The sequence below is a fragment of the Macrobrachium nipponense genome, chromosome 21, assembly GCF_015104395.2.
Source record: "Macrobrachium nipponense isolate FS-2020 chromosome 21, ASM1510439v2, whole genome shotgun sequence".
NCBI lineage: Eukaryota > Metazoa > Arthropoda > Malacostraca > Decapoda > Palaemonidae > Macrobrachium > Macrobrachium nipponense.
The window spans coordinates 74,491,798-74,513,343 of NC_087212.1; the positions used below are offsets into that span (position 1 = coordinate 74,491,798).

General features: G+C 41.4%; 1 protein-coding gene across 1 annotated transcript in view; it reads right to left on the minus strand.

Annotated features, from left to right (window-relative positions):
- Window positions 1-8,917: 8,917 nt before the first annotated feature.
- LOC135198178 (serine/threonine-protein kinase PRP4 homolog) overlaps window positions 8,918-21,546 on the minus strand; it is a 277,937-nt gene continuing 265,308 nt past the window's right edge. The window contains exon 17 of the mRNA XM_064225699.1: window positions 8,918-12,379. Within this exon, the coding sequence (XP_064081769.1) occupies window positions 12,176-12,379 (204 nt within the window). The 3' untranslated portion in view covers window positions 8,918-12,175. The remainder of the gene's footprint in view (window positions 12,380-21,546) is intronic.

A 21,546-nucleotide genomic window follows, 5' to 3' on the forward strand; every position in this document is an offset into this window, starting at 1 on the left:
TTCTGCTGGCGTCACAGTTCGTGGATGGCAGGAGATTCCAACAACTCCCAGAAGGTTTAACATAGTAGAATGAGAGAGTAGAGTTTCTCAATACATTACAAGCAGCCTAAGTTTTTTTATATTTGTTTATTTTCTCATGGACTCAGACCCCATTTTTAGAGCTCTTATCTTCTAGGAATGGTTGTCAGGTGGGCTGCACCCCCACCTGGTTCAGGGTACTTGTACCTCCCTCCAAGTATAAGTCCATCCTTTTGTTAAGAAGACTAGACACATCATTTGTTCTACTTATGGATAAATGACAAATTTTTAATTAAACTATTTTTCATAGCTAACAAACCTGAGGTCTTAATGTTTACTGCCTGCCTCTAGCTGCCTCTTCCATATGCTGGGTTGGAAGACTGACACATCACGAGGTGCCAAGCCTGGCTGGTGACCAGCTTCCACCTCGTATATGCATGAGTTGCCAGATGCCACAGATCCCTTGCTTCACAATCTTTTATTTTTTAACCGGTTTCCAGATGGCACTAGAGCATTATCCTCTTGTTAAGCTATGAAAAATATAAATTGATTAAAAATTTGTCATTTCGGATTCCAGGCAGTAATAGCATGTGTAAAAAAAAAAAAGGGGTCTGCACATCTTCATGGAAACTATAAGTTTCCGCTGTTTCATTTTCTCTAGATGCTACAAGGTCTTTGTAAGCTATGAAACATACGAATTGATTAAATATTTGTCATTTTGGATTCCAGGCACTGATAGCATGTGTAAAACAAGAGGTGTGTCTGGACATCTCACATGGAAACTATAAGATTCCTGTTCCATTTTCTCTATGCTACAAGGTCTTCGGTGGCTATTTGGTATTGTTACAAAATTTACTTTCACCTTATATGAGTTCTGTCAGTCACTATATTCTACTGGAGTGTTAGGTTTCTCCTGTCACTTTCAACTTGATTCAATTTTGTAAAATTACTGAAAAGATCAAATTTATAAGCAAAATACTAAAAGCAGTGCAATGGTCAAGTTTACAAGTCAGTTGGCTGATGAAGGCGTAATTATCCACTAGCCAGCAAAATTTGTTTACCACCATGATTGAACAACAGGTGAAAATAAATAACCACTGAATGAAGATCCTTATTCTAGACATGAATCTTGGTGCTATTATAACTCAAAATACATAATTTAATGTCACATCAAATTCTGTATTTGCCATGATAGAAAAGAACTGGACCAGTCTGACTTACCTTACCCTGTTCAGCTGCAAATAAATCCTATAAAATTCAAATGCTGTTCAGAAATATTTCTGGGCTCAGCCCGTGTTGCTTCGTGAAATGTCCTTTTAGCACACATTTCTAAGGTAAATATTACTAACATTACCAGAGAAAAAACTAAAATGGAATGTCAGAGTATTCTTACTCGCTCACCTTATATAAAAAGGTGTCGGTATGGTTTCTGGGGCGAGTGAAACCACTACCACGGGTCTCTTACCATTTAGATCACACCTTCTACAAAATCCCCCTACTAGAGAGGGCCGACACACGGCCTACACCAGCAACTACTACTACTAGCGCTCCCGACGCCAAAACGAGCGCCTCTAAAGGTCATCCTTTCCGTTAGCACCATCTTGCACGCATGTGTCTTTTTCTTGCTGTGTTTTTGTGCTCGCTTTTTTGGATTAACACCCACCATGGAACTTCAAGCCATTGCCGCAGCTAAGTTAAGTAGTGCTAAAGTGTTTCACCTAATTTTAGCCAGCCAGGGTCCGTTTAACCGTTTTTATTTAGGTTTATAACGGCACCCCTCCTCGGCATGGCTACAGAGTCGTTCCAGGCGGCTCGCTCCAAGTGTTCCATTATTTCATGCTTCTTCGGTCCCCCATACCGTGGTAGCTTGAACCTAGCAGTATATATTCACATTTTATGTGTTGTGCAAGATTTATCCAGTGCTCTTATTTTGTTTTTACTTACACGGGGTTTCTAGTTCGATTGAGCTCATAGCCTACATCACCCTTAGCTCAGTGTTCATGCATGCATGTTCCTTTGTTTAGGTTTGTTAGGCATTCTTAGGACATCTGTCCTTTCTTTTAGTCCTGCCACCCTGGCCGCCGCCCTCCGTATCTACGTATCTTCAGAGGCCAGCTCCCGAGTTGCTCGATGCCCTCCCTTCTGGGACGGTTAGCCTAGCTTCTCCAGGACGTTGCTTTCTCTCTATCTGCTTATTTATCTTCCTCCCCGTGTTATTTTAGGCTTTGTGCGCATGCTCGAGATGGTTAGAGGTAGCCTAGGCTACCTCAGACCGCCTGGCCTGTCTTACCGTGTGGCCCTGCCACGTTCACGGCGAGCCAGGCAATCGCCATGAGCCACCCAGCTACTGTCCCCACGCTTCCTCCCCCCCATAGGGGGTAGAGTACCGCTAGCTCACGTTGCCATAGCAACCATCCGAGCTCCCTCCCTAGGGGGGGGATACGGGAGTTAGCGGGGGACCTTCCGAGGCTGACTCAGCTCCTACCGCTCTCACCCCTCGGTTCCAAGGGGGTTCCTTGTGCGTTCAGGCTCGGCTGGCCACCCGGCTCGACCACGCTCGGGTCTCCTCGGGTTCCGTTCAGCTCTCTCTCTCACCCCGAGTCACCACCCTTCCCCACCACGCCGACGGCGGGTTCTGCTTACTCCACCAGTCATTAGGGATGGTGACTGAGAGAAGCTCCGCTGCATGCACCTCTTTTATATTGCCTTGATTTAAGTATTATTTATTTGTTGTTTTGTTTCACTAAGCCGACGGATCTCCCGCTCACCACCCGGGTTATCCGCCGGCCTGCGAGTTTTTGTTACGGCGGAGCTACGCTCCTCCGACTAGTCTTTATTAGCCTCCTCATGCTCCTCCCCGCTATCCTCGTACTCCTCGCTCCGGCGTATAGCCAGGTAACTAGTTCGGTGAAACTCCTTATTCCGGTACACCGGAATCATACTGAAACTAGTATACCAGCTATATCGGACAACCACCACTTACCAGGTGAGCAAGAAGAGGCTAACCCCTATGTGATTTACTCCGGTATCCTCCAGTGTTACAATATATCACTTTCTGGACTTGATCCAGTTACTCAGTGTCGATACTCATGTATCTGTTCACTTACAGGCCACCCATTGCCAGGAATCAGGATGCAATGCCGTCCTACAGAACCCCTGTGGGCACAAGGTCTGCCGGACCCATGCCGTCTGCGCTATCTGCTACGGGGACATAGCGGTCTGGCACCACAAGAGTTGCACAATCTGCTATGATCTTGTAGATCAGGTTACCTCCGGTGTAAGTATACTACGGAGAGCGGATGCTATATAATTTGGCCTATATGTATACAGTCCTAATAAGTGATATATAATTTGATATAAGTATATAATTTTTAGTTCCCTAGCTTAGTGTTTATATTAACCTTCTCTTACAGGCTGCTCAAGCCGTCAGGGACGCAGCGTCAACCACCTTAAAAGCCTGGGTTGGCGGATTCGGGAAGAATGTTACCAAGGGGCAGCCCTACATCCTCGACAAGAAGATGGCTGCCCTGATCTTCCCCAGCGGGAAGACAACCTCCTACGTCGACCCGGCAGCAGTGGCCCTGTATATCGCCACCATCCAACATCAGGTGGCCCAAGCCTTGGCAGACCCGGGGAACTCTGAAATCGTCGAAGATGTGGCGACTCTCAATCTGGACCGGGAGCCCATGGTGGTAGGTGAAGCAGAAAGTTTGTTAGATGAGGCAGGTTTGTTGGGGGCTCAAGGGCTTCCCTTGGGTCCTTCTGGATCGACTTCTCCTATCCCTTCTTCCTCTTCCTTTCAAGGTTTTTCAGAGAGTGAACTGTCGGTTAGGCCGAAGTCCACTCAAGCTATCCCTAAGGTTGAGGGAAAGCGAGAACCCAAGACCCTTGAGAAGACGCTGCCTAAGAAGTCAGCGCCTTCTACCTCTCATAAGTCTCTGGCTCACCATCCCGGAGCAGAGAAGACGAAATCATCATCCTCTCACTCTAAAGGGTCCAGAGGCAAATCCTCGAGGGACAAAGCTCAGCTCCCAGCTAACCCTGAGCCTTCGACCTCCACGGGAACTCGTCCTAAGACTCCCGGCGGAATCAAGGAACCTAGTCTCTTTGATACCGACGCCTTCACTGCAAATATCATGCAGCAAATGGGAAGCTTTGTGGGAAACTTAGTCCAAGACAAGTTTCAAGAGATGCTGTCTCACATCTCAACTTCCTTCAAGGAGTCAGGCCAGTCGATCCGAAACATTTCCGAAAGGCTGGCCAACCAGGAGAACCTGATGGCAGGTCTCCGAGAGAATCCGTTGGCAGTTCTCCCACAGCCCAGCACGGCGGCTCAAGCCATGCCGGACTACAACACCCTCCCTCCTTATACGGCGAGCAATCCTTGGAGGATCTCGTCCTATGGCCCCTTTAAGGATGGGATACTAACGCTGGCGGACTGTGGTACTCGAAGGCTTGAGGACTTCAAGTTCCACCCAGGTGGTTTGCAACCCCCCTTCATTGGTTACGCCCGCCTTACGAAGGTAGCGATGAGGAGGGAGGATAAGATCCCCAAAGAGAGCGTGATTTTCGGTCGTGATCAAGCTCAACGAGATTGGCTGAGGAGCCTAGAGGAGTGGGAGTGCATCAACACCAAGATGCAAGCCTTCAAGAGCGCCTTTACCATTTTTGTGGTGGACGGAGAGACCCCTATCCCGTTCACCACAAAGGTGGCGGAGTTAACTCTTCAGGCCGCGATGAGGGATGAACCGATGCCTCAACTTCGGGAAACGGAGCCCACGTCTCTCCTCCTCCCAGGCACCGATGACCTTTGGTCAGATCTTCCAGCCACTTTTACGGTAGGGAAGTTGAAGCCAGATTGTGCTATAACACAATTTAGCGAAAGGCTCCCCAGGCTCCCAGACAATCTCATACAAACAGAGTTCGACGCTAGAACCAGGTTGGGGAGATCCCTCAATACCCTGGTGATGACAGAGGCTTCGGCCTTGACATATGGTAACGAACCTCTGTTTAAGCTAATAGCCAAGTCACATCTCCATACGGTACAATGTGACTTGTACGATTTCGCGGTGGCAAGACGTAATTGTAGAAAATACGTCCTGCAAGAAGCTACCATCCGCCACGAACCCAACAAGTTGCTGGCGGCTTCGATCTGGGGGCTGACCTCTTCCCAGAGTCGATAGTTGACTCTGTCCAACACAAAGCAACAAGACTCAACCAGTCTTAAGGTTCGTTGGGGCCTTTCAAGCAAAAGGAAGCCAGACCCGACTTCCTCAGCTAGAAAGACTAAAAAGCCGAGGAAATTCCAGCCTTTCCAGGCTACCCAACAACAGCAGGTAGTGCCAGTCTCACAGGTGGCACAGCCCTCCACTTCAAAAGCTCAGACTCAACAGCAGTTCCTACTATTAACTCCTCAGGGACAAGCTTCCACCTCTTTTGCGGTCTCCCCGGCCTTCAACCCAGTGTTCGAAGGCCAAGCTTTCCAACCTTTTAACAGGTTCGGGAGGGGCAGCAGGGCTAGGGGTGCATTTCGCCAAAGACGTGGCGGAAGAGCAACCAGCTGAGGGAAACACCTATGAGGAGGACACGGGTCACGACCTGCCCCGAGTCAGTGAGAACCCTCAGGTAGGAGGGAGACTGTTCCTTTATCGTCACAGTTGGGGATTCAGCAATTGGGCACAGAGCATTGTGTCCAAAGGACTAGGGTGGAGCTGGACCAAAGGTCCCCCTCCATCCAAGACCTTCTATCAACGACCGACATCGGAATTGATGGAGTATGCCCAAGAACTCCTTCAGAAAGGAGTAGTGTCAAAAGTCAGGCATTTAAAGTTTCAAGGTCGCTTGTTCAGCGTGCCAAAGAAAGGCTCAACCAAAAGAAGAATAATCTTAGACTTGTCCCATCTAAACTTATTCATTCGTTGCGACAAGTTCAAAATGCTGACTATCTCGCAGGTGCGGACCTTACTTCCCCGTGGGGCCGTCACCACTTCTATCGATCTTACAGACGCATGCTATCATATCCCAGTGGCAAGACACTTCCGCCCGTACCTAGGTTTCAGGCTAGGGAACCAGGCATTCTCCTTCAAGGTAATGCCCTTCAGGTTGAACATGGCCCCCAGGATATTTACGAAGGTGGCAGAGACAGTAGTTCAACAGCTAAGGTCTCAGGGGATAATGGTAGTTGCGTATCTGGACGATTGGCTCGTTTGGGCAACAAGTATCGAAGAGTGCCACAAAGCAACGGTCAAAGTAATACAGTTTCCGGAACATCTAGGGTTCCAGATAAACAAGACCAAGTCCAGGCTAACACCGGACTCTCGCTTTCAGTGGGATCTGAACTCCCACACTCTATCAATTCTGCTGTCCAAGAGGAAAGAAATAGCCAAAGCAACCAAGCAATTTCTCAAGTGCAAATAGACATCAAGGAGAAGCCAGGAGAGAATCCTAGGCTCTCTTCAATTTGCCTCAGTAACAGACGTTCTACTGAAGGCAAGACTAATAGACATAAACCATGTCTGGCACTCGAGAGCAAACAACAAGTCCCGGGACAAATTGTCAGCCATCTCGGCGATACTTCGCAAACGACTCAGCCCCTGGGCGGAGACCAAGAATTTATTAAAGTCAACTCCTCTCCAGTTCCCCCCTCCGGCATTAGTTATCCACACGGATGCTTCACTAAGCGGCTGGGGAGGATACTCTCAGTACAAAAAAGTACAAGGGACTTGGTCCCTCCAATTCCGTCGGCTTCACATCAATGTATTGGAAGCTATGGCGGTATTCCTCACTCTGAAGAGACTTCTGCCAGCCAAGGGATCTCACATCAAGCTGGTATTAGACAGCGCAGTAGTAGTACACTGCATCAACAGAGGAGGCTCCAAATCAAGCCATGTGAACCATGTCATGATAGCCATATTTTCTCTAGCAGCCAAGCACAAATGGCACCTGTCCACCACTCACCTAGCGGGAGTGAAGAATGTGATAGCAGACACCTTGTCTTGCTCAGTCCCTCTCGAGTCGGAGTGGTCTCTGGACAGGCGTTCGTTTCTGTGGATCTGCCAGAGGGTTCCAGGACTCCAGGTGGATCTTTTCGCCACAGAGTCGAACCACAAGCTTCCCTGCTATGTGGCTCCCAACCTGGACCCTCTGGCTTATGCCACGGACGCCATGGCCATAGATTGGAATCAGTGGAAGAAAGTATACATCTCTCCTCCAGTGAATCATCTTCTGAAAGTTTTGAACAAACTCAGGACTTTCAAGGGACAAGTTGCCCTAGTAGCCCCCAATTGGCCCAAGAACAACTGGTTCCCACTCCTACTGGAATTGGGCCCCTTGGAAGATCCTCCCTCTTCCTCAAGACCCCTCTTTATGTCCAGTTACGGCCTTACGAGCATATCTTGTCAGGACATCCACGAGTTCCTCTGGCCCTTTATTTATGAGAAAAAGGTGGCACTATTTCTTTAAAAGGTATTAGGCAACAGATCCTGTACTTTATTAAGCAAACCAACCCAAATTCATTCCCCAAAATCCAAGACATTAGGGCAGTAGCCACCTCGATCAACTATTTCCAGCATATGAATTTTGATGATCTAAAAAAGTATACAGGCTGGAAATCGCCGACAGTATTCAAACGCCACTACCTTAAATCCTTAGAAGCTCTTAAATTTTCAGCAGTGGCGGCGGGAAACACAGTTTCTCCTGACACTGCCTAAGTAGTTTAGTATAGATCCAGATCTCCTTTCTACCTGCCTCACTGACATTCTTCCTGTGATCCTGCCTCCAGGTACTCATCCCTTTTTTAGCCTTAGCTGCCAAAAAGGGCACATATTGTGATGTTTTCCTAATTTTTTTGCTAGGACTACTCACACATGTATATAACCTATTGTATTGTATAGTTTTAAGGTTATTGTAAGTTGGCATAATTAATTTTAAGTATGTATTATAATCTTTGTAGTAATAAGTTCCAGATTATAGTACTTTAATGGCAATTGTTTTTTCTTTATTCCCTTACTCATTTTATATCTTATCTCAAGCTTGTGGCCATTTCTCTGGTACTATTTCACGAAGCGACACGGGCTGAGGCCAGAAAAGGGATTTTGACAAAGGAAAAATCTATTTCTGGGCAAGGGCCCGTGTCGCCCAGTAAAATTCCACCCTTCTTACACCCACCCTTGGGCCCAAGCTTAACACCTAACTCCAAGGATGACCGCTAGAGGCGCTTGTGTTGGCGTTGGGAGTGCTAGTAGTAGTAGTTGCTGGTGTAGGCCGTGTGTCGGCCCTCTCTAGTAGGGGGATTTTGTAGAAGGTTGGATCTAAATGGTAAGAGACCCGTGGTAGTGGTTTCACGCGCACCTTTTTATATAAGGTGAGCGAGTCAGAATACTCTGACATTCCATTTTAGTTTTTTCTCTGGTAATGTTATTAATATTTACCTTAGAAATGTGTGCTAAAAGGACATTTCACTGGGCGACACGGGCCCTTGCCCAGAAATAGATTTTTCCTTCGTCAAAATCCCTTTTATGATAACTATATAAAAAGACAATAGTTAGTTCAAAAAAATGTTTTTAATTATACTGATGAAGAAAATATATTGTGGAGTTTTTTCTGAAAATTTTATATACTACGCCTACAAACAAAATATGTACATCGACTTTTTATTCATAAAAAGGGTATGTTGGCTAAGACAGTTTGCTTTGTATGTCTGTCAGATGATTTTAAGTGTAATTCAAATGACAAATTAGAACAGTTTTTTTCCTTGGGAAATATAGCTACTTCAGTATAAATTGCAAAGCTTGTTTACTAGTAACTACATTTAATCAGTTAACTGAAGAATTTTTTTTGTGCATGTGAACATTGTTTTAAATCTAGCTTTTGAAATGAGAGGTTATATAAGAAATCGAAACTAATGAAATATATTTTAGTTTCAGGCTACATATTCCAGCTAAGTTCTGCAAATAAGCAGTTTCTTGTCTGTGGAAGGTATGACCTTTTCAGCTTTTTAATAAAAACTGATTCACAGTACTGAGTGAAAGTAGTGATTGAGTACCTGGAGTAAGTAATTTTTTTTTTTTAGCAAATAGGAGAAAAGACAAACTTTGGTCAAAACTTAACACCTATGTAAAACTATAATTTATATGCTACACTGTAACTAGAGTTGTTTGAAATGATTACAGTGCCCCTTTTTTACGCATTTCACGTTTCTGCATTTCATATTGTTGCAAGTGATTTTTCAACACATCACTCACTTGTCTGTGGGGAAAATTTCACTAACTTGTGGAATGGTTTTGGGCTGTATCTCTAAAATTATCACTAATTTGCTTTTTTTTCATAGAGCAACATTGTGTATTTACTAATTGCTGTATTTTTTCATTAAAAGAGATTTCCCTCATGATAAGTACTTACTAATTTTCATATAATAATATACTGTAATAAAACATTTATGCATTTCTATAGTAAACAGTGTGAAATTGTAAAGAAACCTATTTCATGCCCAATCTTCTCTGAAAGCTGTGAGTGAGGTGGGAGGGTGAAACTGTACCACAAGATATTTGACAGGTTCCCCCTCCCCCTTGTTTCACAGCTTTCAGAGAAGATTGGGCATGAATTAGGTTTCTTTACAATTTCACATTCTTTACTAAAGAAAATCATAAATGATACAGTTACAGTATATTATTATTATTTGAAAATTAGTAGTACATATTATTAGGAATCATTTATTTTAATACAAACATGGTTAGTCCTTACCATCTTGCATGAAATTTTTTTTTTTAAATACTTTTACATTAATTTGTGATGAAACAACTGTGATAAAATATTCTCTTGTGTACTGTTATAGTGTGTGCTAATCATAGTAAACTAAATAGGTAATGAAATATGATACTATAAATGAGACAAGCAAAAAATGTGGCAACAATAGTATACCTCCATCATGTTGTGAAATTCATGGATTTGTTTGTTTTCATGTATTTTTATGTTTATGGTAGAGTAATTGATATTATTTTCATTAAAAGGATATGTACATTACAGTACATACTGGTATCCATGAAAGAGAGAGAGGGAGAGAACAAAAATTGTCATCAAGAGAATGATAGCACAAGAATTTTTTAAATAAATTTTGGGAGGTGTTGAGGATTAACCACAAAATGACAAACCAAGAACTTACTGTAGTATAAATAATTTTTTTATCATAAATGTATTTGTACGTAATCACAAAAATACTAACATGACATATAAACAGAGCATTTTCTTTGGAGGTTGTGTGCCGCTGTTCTAAACTACCCATGTACTTTAGATATGCTCTATACAATAGTACTATCCTGAAATATGTACCTGTACAGTAAATATCATTTCACAATCATCTTATAACAGGAAAATATCAATAGTTGTACTATGCGTAAAATGTACACCCAACACTATATGTAAAATGCACACCCAGTGCATTATCATTATCATATGCACAGAATGATGCTGTAGGGCAAAGAAAACGTGCTTCTGGATGATAGGGGATACTTGAGATTAACAGTTGTAGGCTGGTACTTCATTCTGCAACATGACTTTGAAATGATATTACGGTGTTCTGAGATAATAGTTTGAGGTATATTTTTTTTTGAACTCTCTAGTTATGAGTGTTTTAGTGGTCTCAAGTTATAAGCGTTTTAGTGGTGTATATAGCCTACTTAACAGTAGTAGGAGAGTACTGTAATGTAAGGTTACTTTGGGTGTTTTGGGATTTATTTTTGTTTGAAATATTAAACCATTTTAGTATGATAATTTAAGGTATATATTTTTTTTAAAACTATCAAATTATGCAGTGAAATGTTAAAATAGGTATTAGACAGTTATAAGCATTTTTAGAGGGGAATTTTGCATTTCTGCAGTAGGTTCTGGAGCCTATTTCTGTGTAAAAATGGGGCCACCGTAATCCAACCAGCCATATTTCAATAGAGAAGATTATGATGCAAACTTTATCTGTCACTGACAAGATATACTCAATGGGTGGTTAGGATAAACATATTTTTTACGTTACTTCTGTAGTGAAAACTTTCATATTCCTCTTTATTAATGATGCAAATTGTATTATAGTACTCTAAAGAGAGAAATTTATGATCATCATACTGAAAATACAACTTAAAAATTTTATAAAACCAATATTTCATTGATGAAAATAATCTGGGGGTGTTCAAAATCCCACTGCTACTTAAAAGAATATTATAAATTTTGTTTAATTTAATCATGTACTTGATAAAATACACTACAATTAACTCAAGCATATTATTGCCTCAGTGATACACAGACACCACAATAAATTTTGGTTAAATTATTCAATGATCTTCATTATCAATACATAATAACATTTGACTTCATTATACCTACATGAATGTCATGTTTTAAAAAAAATTAATTAAAGATTTCTTGTAACCAGAAATTAAAATTGGTGGTGTATTGAAATTTAAAAGTAGTTGGTGGTTTATTGATATTTAAAACTGGTTTCCTTCTAAAGGCTATCCGTATTCAAATAAAAGATGAAACTAAGTTTCATAAACTATGATCTAGTTTAGAGATTTATCACAAATTATGACAACAAAAAGAGTTAACTTTTAATGTCATAAAAATCTGCAAAAACTAAGTAAATCTAGATAATTTATTGCTGTTTTTGTTGACTCTGAGGGGGTGATATCTTGCACAACCTTTTTAACTTAAATACAGAAAAGGCCATGACCTCTTTCATATATTACCTGAAAATACTGTAATCTGTCATAGATTTGTATATTTACAAATCATATCAAATGACATAAGCATATTTTACTCCTGAGTGACTTTGCTAGGGTGTTTTTACACAATAAATTGCAGTAAAAAAGTAAAAGCATAGTAATTGTTCAAAAAAAATTACTAATATGGAAAAAAAGGAGCAATTGATAGACCCTGATTACCAATGTGAATACATACTATACATGCAAATAGAAAATGACATATAACATCAAATAAAGTCTTTTCAGGAACAATCACAATAATATTAAGGAAATATGCTTCTCAAATCAAAGAAAATTTTATATTTTTATATGTAATACATATCAACCACTACTGAATAACTACATAATGCGTTAGTACACATGTCCAATCTTTTTAACCACTGGCATCACAACCAAAGCTTCTATGAGATCTACATTTTCTCCCTTATAAACTGGTGCATTAAACAATTGTCTATAGTAGCACGCTTGGCAGGATCTAACATCAGGCACCTCTCCATCAAATCTTTTAATTGGGTAACTTTTCTTGCATGATCTTCAGGAAGGTTTCCCTCACCTAGGAGCTCCAACTGTAAATTTCTAGTAGGGTTTATTGTTGCCATAGCTACAATCTTTTCCTGGAAAAAAAAAAAACAACACTTATACTTGACATATGGATGTAGTGTTGCATTTTTCAAATTTGGTTAATTTATGAATCACTGCACATTACAGTCGAATCCCAAAATTAAATATGAACACAGTAAGAAAAAAAAAATGTTCTTAAAAATATGGTAATGCTTTCTAACCTCCCAAAAAATGCATAATTCCCAAAAATTTTCATGACCTAAACATATAAAACTGTTGCTATTTTATATCCAAGAGGTAATAAAAACAGCCAGCTTGCTTATTGTAATCAATGACCAGCAAGTATAACAGATATGCTGACTGACTAGACCTGATTTAAAACACTCATCTTATAGGATCACAGAAGCACTGACTGATTTGACTAGTAATGTCTCCTAAGGTCACACATGTCAGTATGTGATATAGTGTTAAGGGCCCCATACACTGAACGATTGTTGTTTTCGACAAACACACACACAATTCAGGCAGTATGAACAACCTCTGCAACGATTTCAGTCTGATCAAAGATTTTGTCTTGGGAAAACATGACCTCATCTCTACAAGAGACGGGCGCGATAACGTTATTTCGCCAGATAAACCCATACATCGAACGACCTGTGTATGACAGACACAAGTCGCTACCCAGCAACCTGGTCGAGACAGATTCCTGCAGAGATAGTTCAGACATGAAACTCCGCCCACTTTTGCATTCAGACAAGCCCATACTACACAATCTTTTTTGCGAACAATACAGACAATCACTCAGTGTATGGGGCCCTTTATAGTTGTCCAATAATGCCCAAGACTAACATGAACATGATAGTACACTGGAATATTAAGTAAAATGACATTGGCCCCATCATGAACTTTGTTCCAGAACTTCCTTAACAATATAAATAGCCTGTATTACATCTCATAAGGTTAGATGCAAAGATAATAAAGTGGTACACCTTAGGAAATTCCTTGGGTCCTTTTAAAAGGTACCTAGAAGTGAGAATTATAAGGGAAAAGGCAAATGAGTTTGCAAGAACAAACACGAGTTTAAACTAATCATGCATTATAAATCGCAAGCACAATTGCTTCACCCTTTTACTTAGTATGACCTCAAAATGTATCCTTTGTCTGACAATAACAAAAGAGCCATAACATACATTAAAACTAATATTTCCGGTTACTGGTTTCTTATAGGCACCTGCAAAAGACAACACTCAAAATGGTCCATACAGTGATCCCCACTTTTTCCAAGGGAAAGGTTCCAGAACCCACGGCAGAAACGCAAAATCCCCTCTAAAAACTTTTATAATTGCCAAATACTCTGTACCCCTTAAATGAAAATGCTTTAACCATACATTTTAAATGTTCACTGCCTAATTTAGTTGTTGAAAAAAAATATACCATAAAATTATCACACTAAAACAATAAAATATCAGTTCACATAAAAATACACCCCAAACCATTCAAAGTCATATTGCACATTATTTAAAATATTCATTAATTATTTTAATTTTATTTTCCAGTAAAAGCAGACTGGAAAATAACATTAAAATAATTATCAAATGTTTTAAATATTGTACAATGCATATGTTATATTATCCAAAAACACTTCACAGTAATATCCTTTCAAATATTCATCTTACAATATCCCTCAAAGAGAGAGAGAGAGAGAGAAAGCATTCACCTGTTATACTTGGTCTGGAATGAGCTTAATAGATACAATACTACATTGTAAGTACTACCCTGTAAATTATTTTTATCATAAAAATCTTTATTTAGTCAAGAACACTATATGAAAAAATATAGTAATTAGTGAATAAACAGCGTTGCTCTATGAAAAAAATCAATTTAGTAATAATTTTAATTGTTTTTAACAAAATATAAAGAAAAATGGGATGACTTCAATACTATGGCGAGAAAAGGGTTATTATGTTTTAGATGTATAATATAGGGGCAACTTGATTAGTTGTCAAACATTCTGTAAGACAGATTTATTTAATTTGTATTAAACATTCTATTTTTAAAAGTTCACTGCCTAATATAGTAGTTGAAACAAAAATATACCGTAAATTATCATACTAAAACAATTAAATATAAATTCAAATAAAAATACAACCCAAACCATCCTAAGTCATCTTAGATTAGTAACCTTTACAACTTTTATGTATATATGCCCCTAAAATGTTTATAAGAATTATTTGTTAATTTTCAAATATTTTGCTGTTTACATTAATATTAATATTTGAAAATTAGTAAATAATTGTTATAAGCATTTTAGGGGCATATATACATAAAAGTTGTAAAGGGTACTAATCTAAGATGACTTAGGATGGTTTGGGGTGTATTTTTATCTGAACTGATATTTAATTGTTTTAGTATGATAATTTACAGTATATTTTTGTTTCAACTACTAAATTAGGCAGTGAACTTTTAAAATAGAATGTTTAATACAAATTAAATAAATCTGTCTTACAGAATGTTTGGCAACTAATCAAGTTGCCCTTATACATATACATAAGCATAACAGCTTTCTCGCATAGTATTGAAGTCGTCCCATTTTCTTTATATATTTGTAAAAACAATTAAAATTATTGCTAAATCAATTTTTTTCTTAGAGCAACACTTTATTCACTAATTACTATATTTTTTCATATTGTGTTCATGACTAAATAAAGATTTTTATGATAAAAATAATTTACAGTGTACTCATAATGTAGTATTGTATCTATTAAGCTCATTCCAGACCAAATATAACAGGTGTATGCTTTCTCTATCTCTCTTTGAGGGGTATTGCAAGATGAATATTTGAAAGGATATTACTGTGAAGTGTTTTTGGATAATATAACATGTGCATTGTACAATATTTAAAACATTTGATAATTATTTTAATGTTATTTTCCAGTCTGCATTTACCGGAAAATAACATTAAAATAATTAGCAAATATTTTAAATAATGTGCAATATGGAGAGAAAGAGAGAAAGTCGGCCCAGAATGAGCTTAACAAATACACTGTAAATCATACGAACAATGTAAATAATTTTTATCAGTAGTCATGAACACAATACAAAAAAATACAGTATTTCCAATTATACCTTGGGACTGCTGTACTGGTTAAGTATATATAAAAAGCTTTATACTGCCTTACTCGGTAAGTATATATAAAAAGTTTTATAAAGATGTTATTTTTGTATATGTAATTTACCCAGTAATTAAATAGCTGATTCCCACCTTGACAGGAAGTGGAATGCAAGGACATACAGTGTTCCTTAGTATTCATGGGGGATGTGTACCAGAACACCCCCCCCCCTGGTGAATGGCTAGAATCTGCAAAAAGTTGAAACTCCTATAAAAACGCTTAAAACTGCCTATTTTATTAGTTAAAACTCAAGAAAACCCTACGTAAAATGTTTATACCTTCTTTTTAATAGTTTCACAAAAAAAAAAAAAAAACAACAACAACAACAACAACAACAACAACAACAACAACAGGAATTTGTGGATATTTCTCATACAAAAATACTACAAATACACGAATGCCAATAATGCGAATAAGGGGGTCCACTGTATTCTATTTCCAAAATACCAAATTTGTAACTAATTTGTATTTTTCATAACTAACAAACCTGAGGTCTTAACATTAGGATTTACTAGTGCCAAGCTGGAACCGGTAGAATTAAAATTAAATTCACTTGTGAGATCCAGGGACTATTGACATCTATACCAGGTCACGGGGCATGTATACCCAGCATGCCCACGGCGACCTGTGACCCACCAGTTATATTTCTAACCCAGTTTAGACTGCTAGAGGGGTGGTTCGAGGTGGGCCTTTAACTGTTAAGACCTCAGGTTTGTTGGTTATGAAAAATACAAATTAGTTACAAATTTGGTATTTGTTCATATACGGAACAAACCTTCGGTCTTAACATTAGGATAGACTTACTTATTGGAGGGAGGTAAGTCTTTACAACTGACTGGGAGTTTGCCACCTTATCCATTTCCGAATATATTAGGGAAATTCCAAGAGAATAGACAATGAACCTAGAACCAAAGATCTAAGCGAATCTATTGGTTTCCCTCACTGGGTGTTGATACCATTCTATGGTTTACTCTTGTCCCTTGTAATTGGATCCACCCTCACCCCTCTCTCCCCTATTATCTAGAGGGGTGTGTTGCTACTGAAAAGTATATCATAACCTAGATAGCTCACAGTATGGCTGACCACCTCACCTGCATCTAGTCCGTTCCAGCATATGACGGTACCCTCCTTCATATTGCCCATAGTTAAAGGAGTAGGAAGAAAGTAGTAAAGAAAAAACAAGACCCAGTCATCCCATTCATTCTACTTTCATACCTTCATCTTAGACTAGACGCAAACTGACCCGCTAGGGGTACTGGATGAGCTATATCACTTGTTGGGCCGCCACCACTGGACCCAAGGAAAAAGTGTCCAAGGATCTATGGGCAACGTCTTTCAAATAAAATGAGGTGAAAGTTGTTTGGCGTTTCCACACACCAGCTCTCAGAATACTCTCCACAGACATGTTCTTAAATGCCAGAGAAGCACTCAAGCCCCTGATGTCATGAGCTCTAGCTCCCACCTGGCTATCTGACCCCCTGTCTTCTGTCATATAAGCATTTCTGATCGTCTCCCTTAGCCAAAACGATATTGTATTCCTGGACACATCCTTCTTGTTCCTTCCTGTACTTACAAACAACCTCCGGCACCCCGGCCTGAGGTGCCTTGTTCTTCTTAAGTACTCTCTTAGTGCCCTGACGGGGCACAGAAGCATCTCATCTTTGTCATTGTCTACATCCACTATTGTTGGGTTTTGGGTCTTGGCCACGAATTCTGGAACAAACTCAAATACCATTGACCTCCAACCTCTCGAGTGCTTTATGAGATATGACAGGCCATGTATCTCCCCCACCCTTTTGGTTGAAGCCAGGGCCAATAAGAAGACTGTCTTCAGGGTCAGGCTCCTATCCGTGGACTGCCTTAGTGGTTCGTAGGGGGGTTTTGTCAGACTACTCAGTACCATGGTCAGATCACCCAATCTGGGGCGTTTTTAGTTCCTTTGGTGGACATGACTGTTCAAAGCTCCTCATCAGCATGGCCAACTCCCATGAAGACGAAATGTCCACCCCTTTCATTCGTAAGACTAAGGCTAGAGCAGCCCTGTACCCCTTCACTGCAGATACAGACATATGCTTTTCTGTTCTGAGATATATCAGAAAGTCTGCTAACTGCTGAATAGTGGTACCGAGTGGAGACAAGTTCCCTCTACGACACCAATCACAGTATGCTGACCACTTTCCTTGGTATACTGTCGCAGATGATTTTCTGATATTTCCTGCCATCTGAGTTGCTGCTTTCTGCGAAAACCTTCTCGCTCGGAGGAGATACTTGACAGTCTCCACCTGTGCAGCGATAGGGACTTCACCGACTGGTGGTACCTCTCCATGTGCGGCTGACACAGTAGGTTGCTCCATGGGGGTAACTCTTGGCACATCAATTAGGAGTTCCAGTAGGTCTGGAAACCACTCTGCCTTCAGCCATAACGGAGCTACCAGGGTCATCTTGAGGTTCTGAGACCGCATTATCCTGTTCAGAACCTGCTGGATTAGACAAAATGGAGGAAATGCGTACACGTCCAGATTGTCCCAACGGTGTTGTAGAGCATCTTCTGCTACTGCCTCTGCGTCTGGGACTACCGAACAATACACTTCCTACTTTTTGTTGTACCTGGTTGCGAATAGGTCTATGATCGGTCCTTCCCAAAAACATGAGCATCCTGTCCACTACCTGTTGGTGCAAGGACTACTCCGTTCCCAGAATCTGATCCCTGCGGCTCAACTTGTCGGCCACTATGTTTCTTTTTCCCGGAATATACCTGGCCCTGATGTCTACCAGGTTCTCTACACTGCCGAGAAACTAGGCCTCCTTGTTTGTTTATATAAGCTACTACTGTGGTGTGTCTGACATCAATACCACTGAGTGTCCCTTTACTCTCTCCCTGAATTCCTGTAGAGCTAGAAACGCTGCTTTTAACTCCAGCACGTTTATATGGAGTTCTCTGTCCTTGCAACTCCATTTTGCTGACACCATCAACTCCTCCATATGGGCTCCCCAGCCTTCTAGTGGACGCATCCGAAGAGAACAGCAAGAGGTCCGGAGAGGACTGTTGAAGGGGGACACCCACTGTCAGGATTGTCGTCGTTCCCCCACCACAGCAAGTCTTTCCTCACTTCTGCCGACAAGGGAATTTGCTCGTACGGGTGATCTACTATTGGTGACCAAAACTCCTTCATCCTCCATTGTAGGGACGAAGGTGTAGCCTTCCTTGTGTACTAGCTTCTCCAGGGAGGTTAGGATTCCCAGTACCACCTGCCACTGTCTTGCTGGCTGTGTTTGTTTTCCCAGAAAGGCATTCACCACTTGTTTGCATTTCTCTATTCTTTGGTCTGTCAGGAATACTTTGGCTTCTGTTGTGTCTATAACCATTCCCAGATACTCCAAACGTTGACTTGGTCCAACTGCGACTTCTCCTGATTTATCACAATACCTAGGCTGTGACAAAGCTGCAGGAGGGTCACCCTGTCCCTGAGTAATTTCTCTCTGGACTTCGCTATCACCAGCCAATCGTCCAGATATCTTATTAGCCTGATCCCCTGAGCATGCGCCCACGTTGACACAAGAGTGAACACTCTTGTAAAAACTTGAGGAGATGTTGTCAATCCGAAGCACAGGACCTTGAATTCGAAAGCTTTCCCTGCAAGACTGAAGCGGAGAAATTTCCTTGAAGACTGATGGACTGGTATCTGAAAGTATGAGTCCTTCAGATCGACTGTCAGCATAAAGTCCCCGATCCTGACTGCTTGTAGAACCGTTTTTGGAGTTTCCATTTTGAAACTGGTTTTCCTTATAAACAGATTCAGTGTTGAGAGGTCTATACTGTCCTCCACTCCCCGTTGGCTTTGGGTACCAGGAAAATCCTGCTGTAGAAGCCTTTCGACGGACTGCATACTTGTTCCACAGCTCCTTTTTCCTTCATCTTCTTCACTTCGTCTTGCAGAATAATGCCTTCTGAGATTCGTGGGAGCATAAGCGAAGTGGGGTTAATGGCCTGATCTGTCAGGGGCGGGGTTTTACCTCGAACGGGATCAAATACCCGATCCTGAGAACATACACCACCCACTGCTCTGCCCCTAGTTCCTGCCACACCTTCCAGTGATTTGCCAGGCAACCCCCCACTGGTGTGGCCGAGTGATGAGAGGCGCCCATCCTATCTTCTTGAGCCTCTCCCTCTTCCCCTACTGCCCCTCCCTCTGTTGTTTCTATTGTGAAAGGGCCGATGAGTTAGCCTCTTTGGGGAAGAGGGTCTTGTAGCTCTATTAGGGATGTTATGTCTCACTGTCTTCTTCCGAGATATTTGCTGTTGTCTCCCCTCCAAAGGAGTAGCTTGACTGTTAGACGTTTTCCTAACTGCCTGCTGCACCAACCTATCGTTAGTGTCCATCCTTCTTCTATCTATCGCCTCTTCCAGTATGACCTCTGGCAACAGCAGTTGCGACTCCAAGATATCCCCATTCCTCATCGCTAACAGGGAATCCAAATCCACAGTGCGGCTTAGTCTAGCCAACGCTGCATCTCTCCTCATTAGCAGGATATTTGCCCTAACATTGGCACTTAAGTTTGTCAGGTACGCAATCGCCTTGGAACTGACTGTAGTAATCTAATGAACAATGATTCATCCACTACCTTTCTTTTCACTTCCGAGGATGCAATCTTCGCCACTGCTGTTGACCAAAGATCTAACCAAGAAGCAGTCTGAAAGACAGAAGAAGCTGTTGCTTCTAACGTAGCAGCCTCTTGGTACGTCATCAAAGGGCACTCCATTTTAACCTGATCCAAGGTTAATCCAGGCCTTAATCTTACAATATTAGGGTTCACTTGTCTAGACAGCAAAGGGACCTTCGGTGTCGTATAATATTTCCTTTGCTTCATCATTGGAGGGGGAATAAATTTAAATGATCTATTAGATCTTAAGGAATTATCCCTTCCTGCAATCTTTGTGTTTACGTGTTGTAAGACAGAATCCGCATGACTCGAACAAGGCAATTCATACGACACCTTGGTATCCCTTTTTAATCCAAATGCCATGTCAATTCCAGGAGGAAGCATACTGGCCGGTGTTTCTGTCTTCTCCGAAAGGTTATTGAATTGACGAATCAAATCAATCACCTCTGCATACGAGGCCAGAAACTCTTGGTTTTCTCCTTCCTCCGGCTCTAATGTACTGTTCTCCGTCACAAGGGATGTTGTCTCACCCCTATCTTCTGACAAACGGCCCGGAATTCCACGGCCGCCTGCCCCTACGGCCGCGGTCTCTTTGATTTTTGCTGGCCGCGGTTGGCTCGATCCCGAGTAGTCAGCAGGGGAACGCGAACGCCTCACTCTTTCTCTGCTCATGGATCTAGAGCGAGAACCTCGTCTAGATCTCCAAGATGAAAGCTCCCTTGAAACAGATATAACTTCGTCTCTATTAGTATTGGTATCGTTTTCGAGCGTCGGAGAACTCGGCCTCGACCTTTCATCCAGACGGACACTTTTTCCATTCACAAACGTTATCCGACGAGGTTGCCAACTCCTATTTTTCGTTACTTTTAATAGGAGCTTTACCATCCTTTGTACGTATTTTGAATGGCCTTACAGGTGAAACTGGGACCTGCATTCTATCCTCTGCTGCACCTTTCGCCGCCAACGTCGATTTTACCTGCGGTATCATAGTCTTTGTAATCCAAACTGGCAACTCCGCATCGGCCGCTAGTCCGTCGGCCGTCGCCTCTCTCGCTTGTTCGGATTCTTGCGAACGGCTTCGTCTGCTAGCTTTGTGCTTACTAGCCACTGACTTCCCGACCTTCCTGCTGACTTGGATACGACAGTATTGGTCTGAAGATGAAGAAGAATTCACTCTTCTCCTCTTAGCCCGAGGATCAGTCGCGAACTCCCGAATCCTCCAACGCTTGACTGGCGCTCGCCGTGACGTTATCGGACTTAGCGATGACACCGAACTAGAGGAAGAAGACGAAGAAGGCGAATCACACCTTTTCTTTTTGTCTCTCTTATCCATTCTCTTCTCTATATCCTGTAATTTCTGCATTACAGTTTGCATTGCCGAGTCAGAA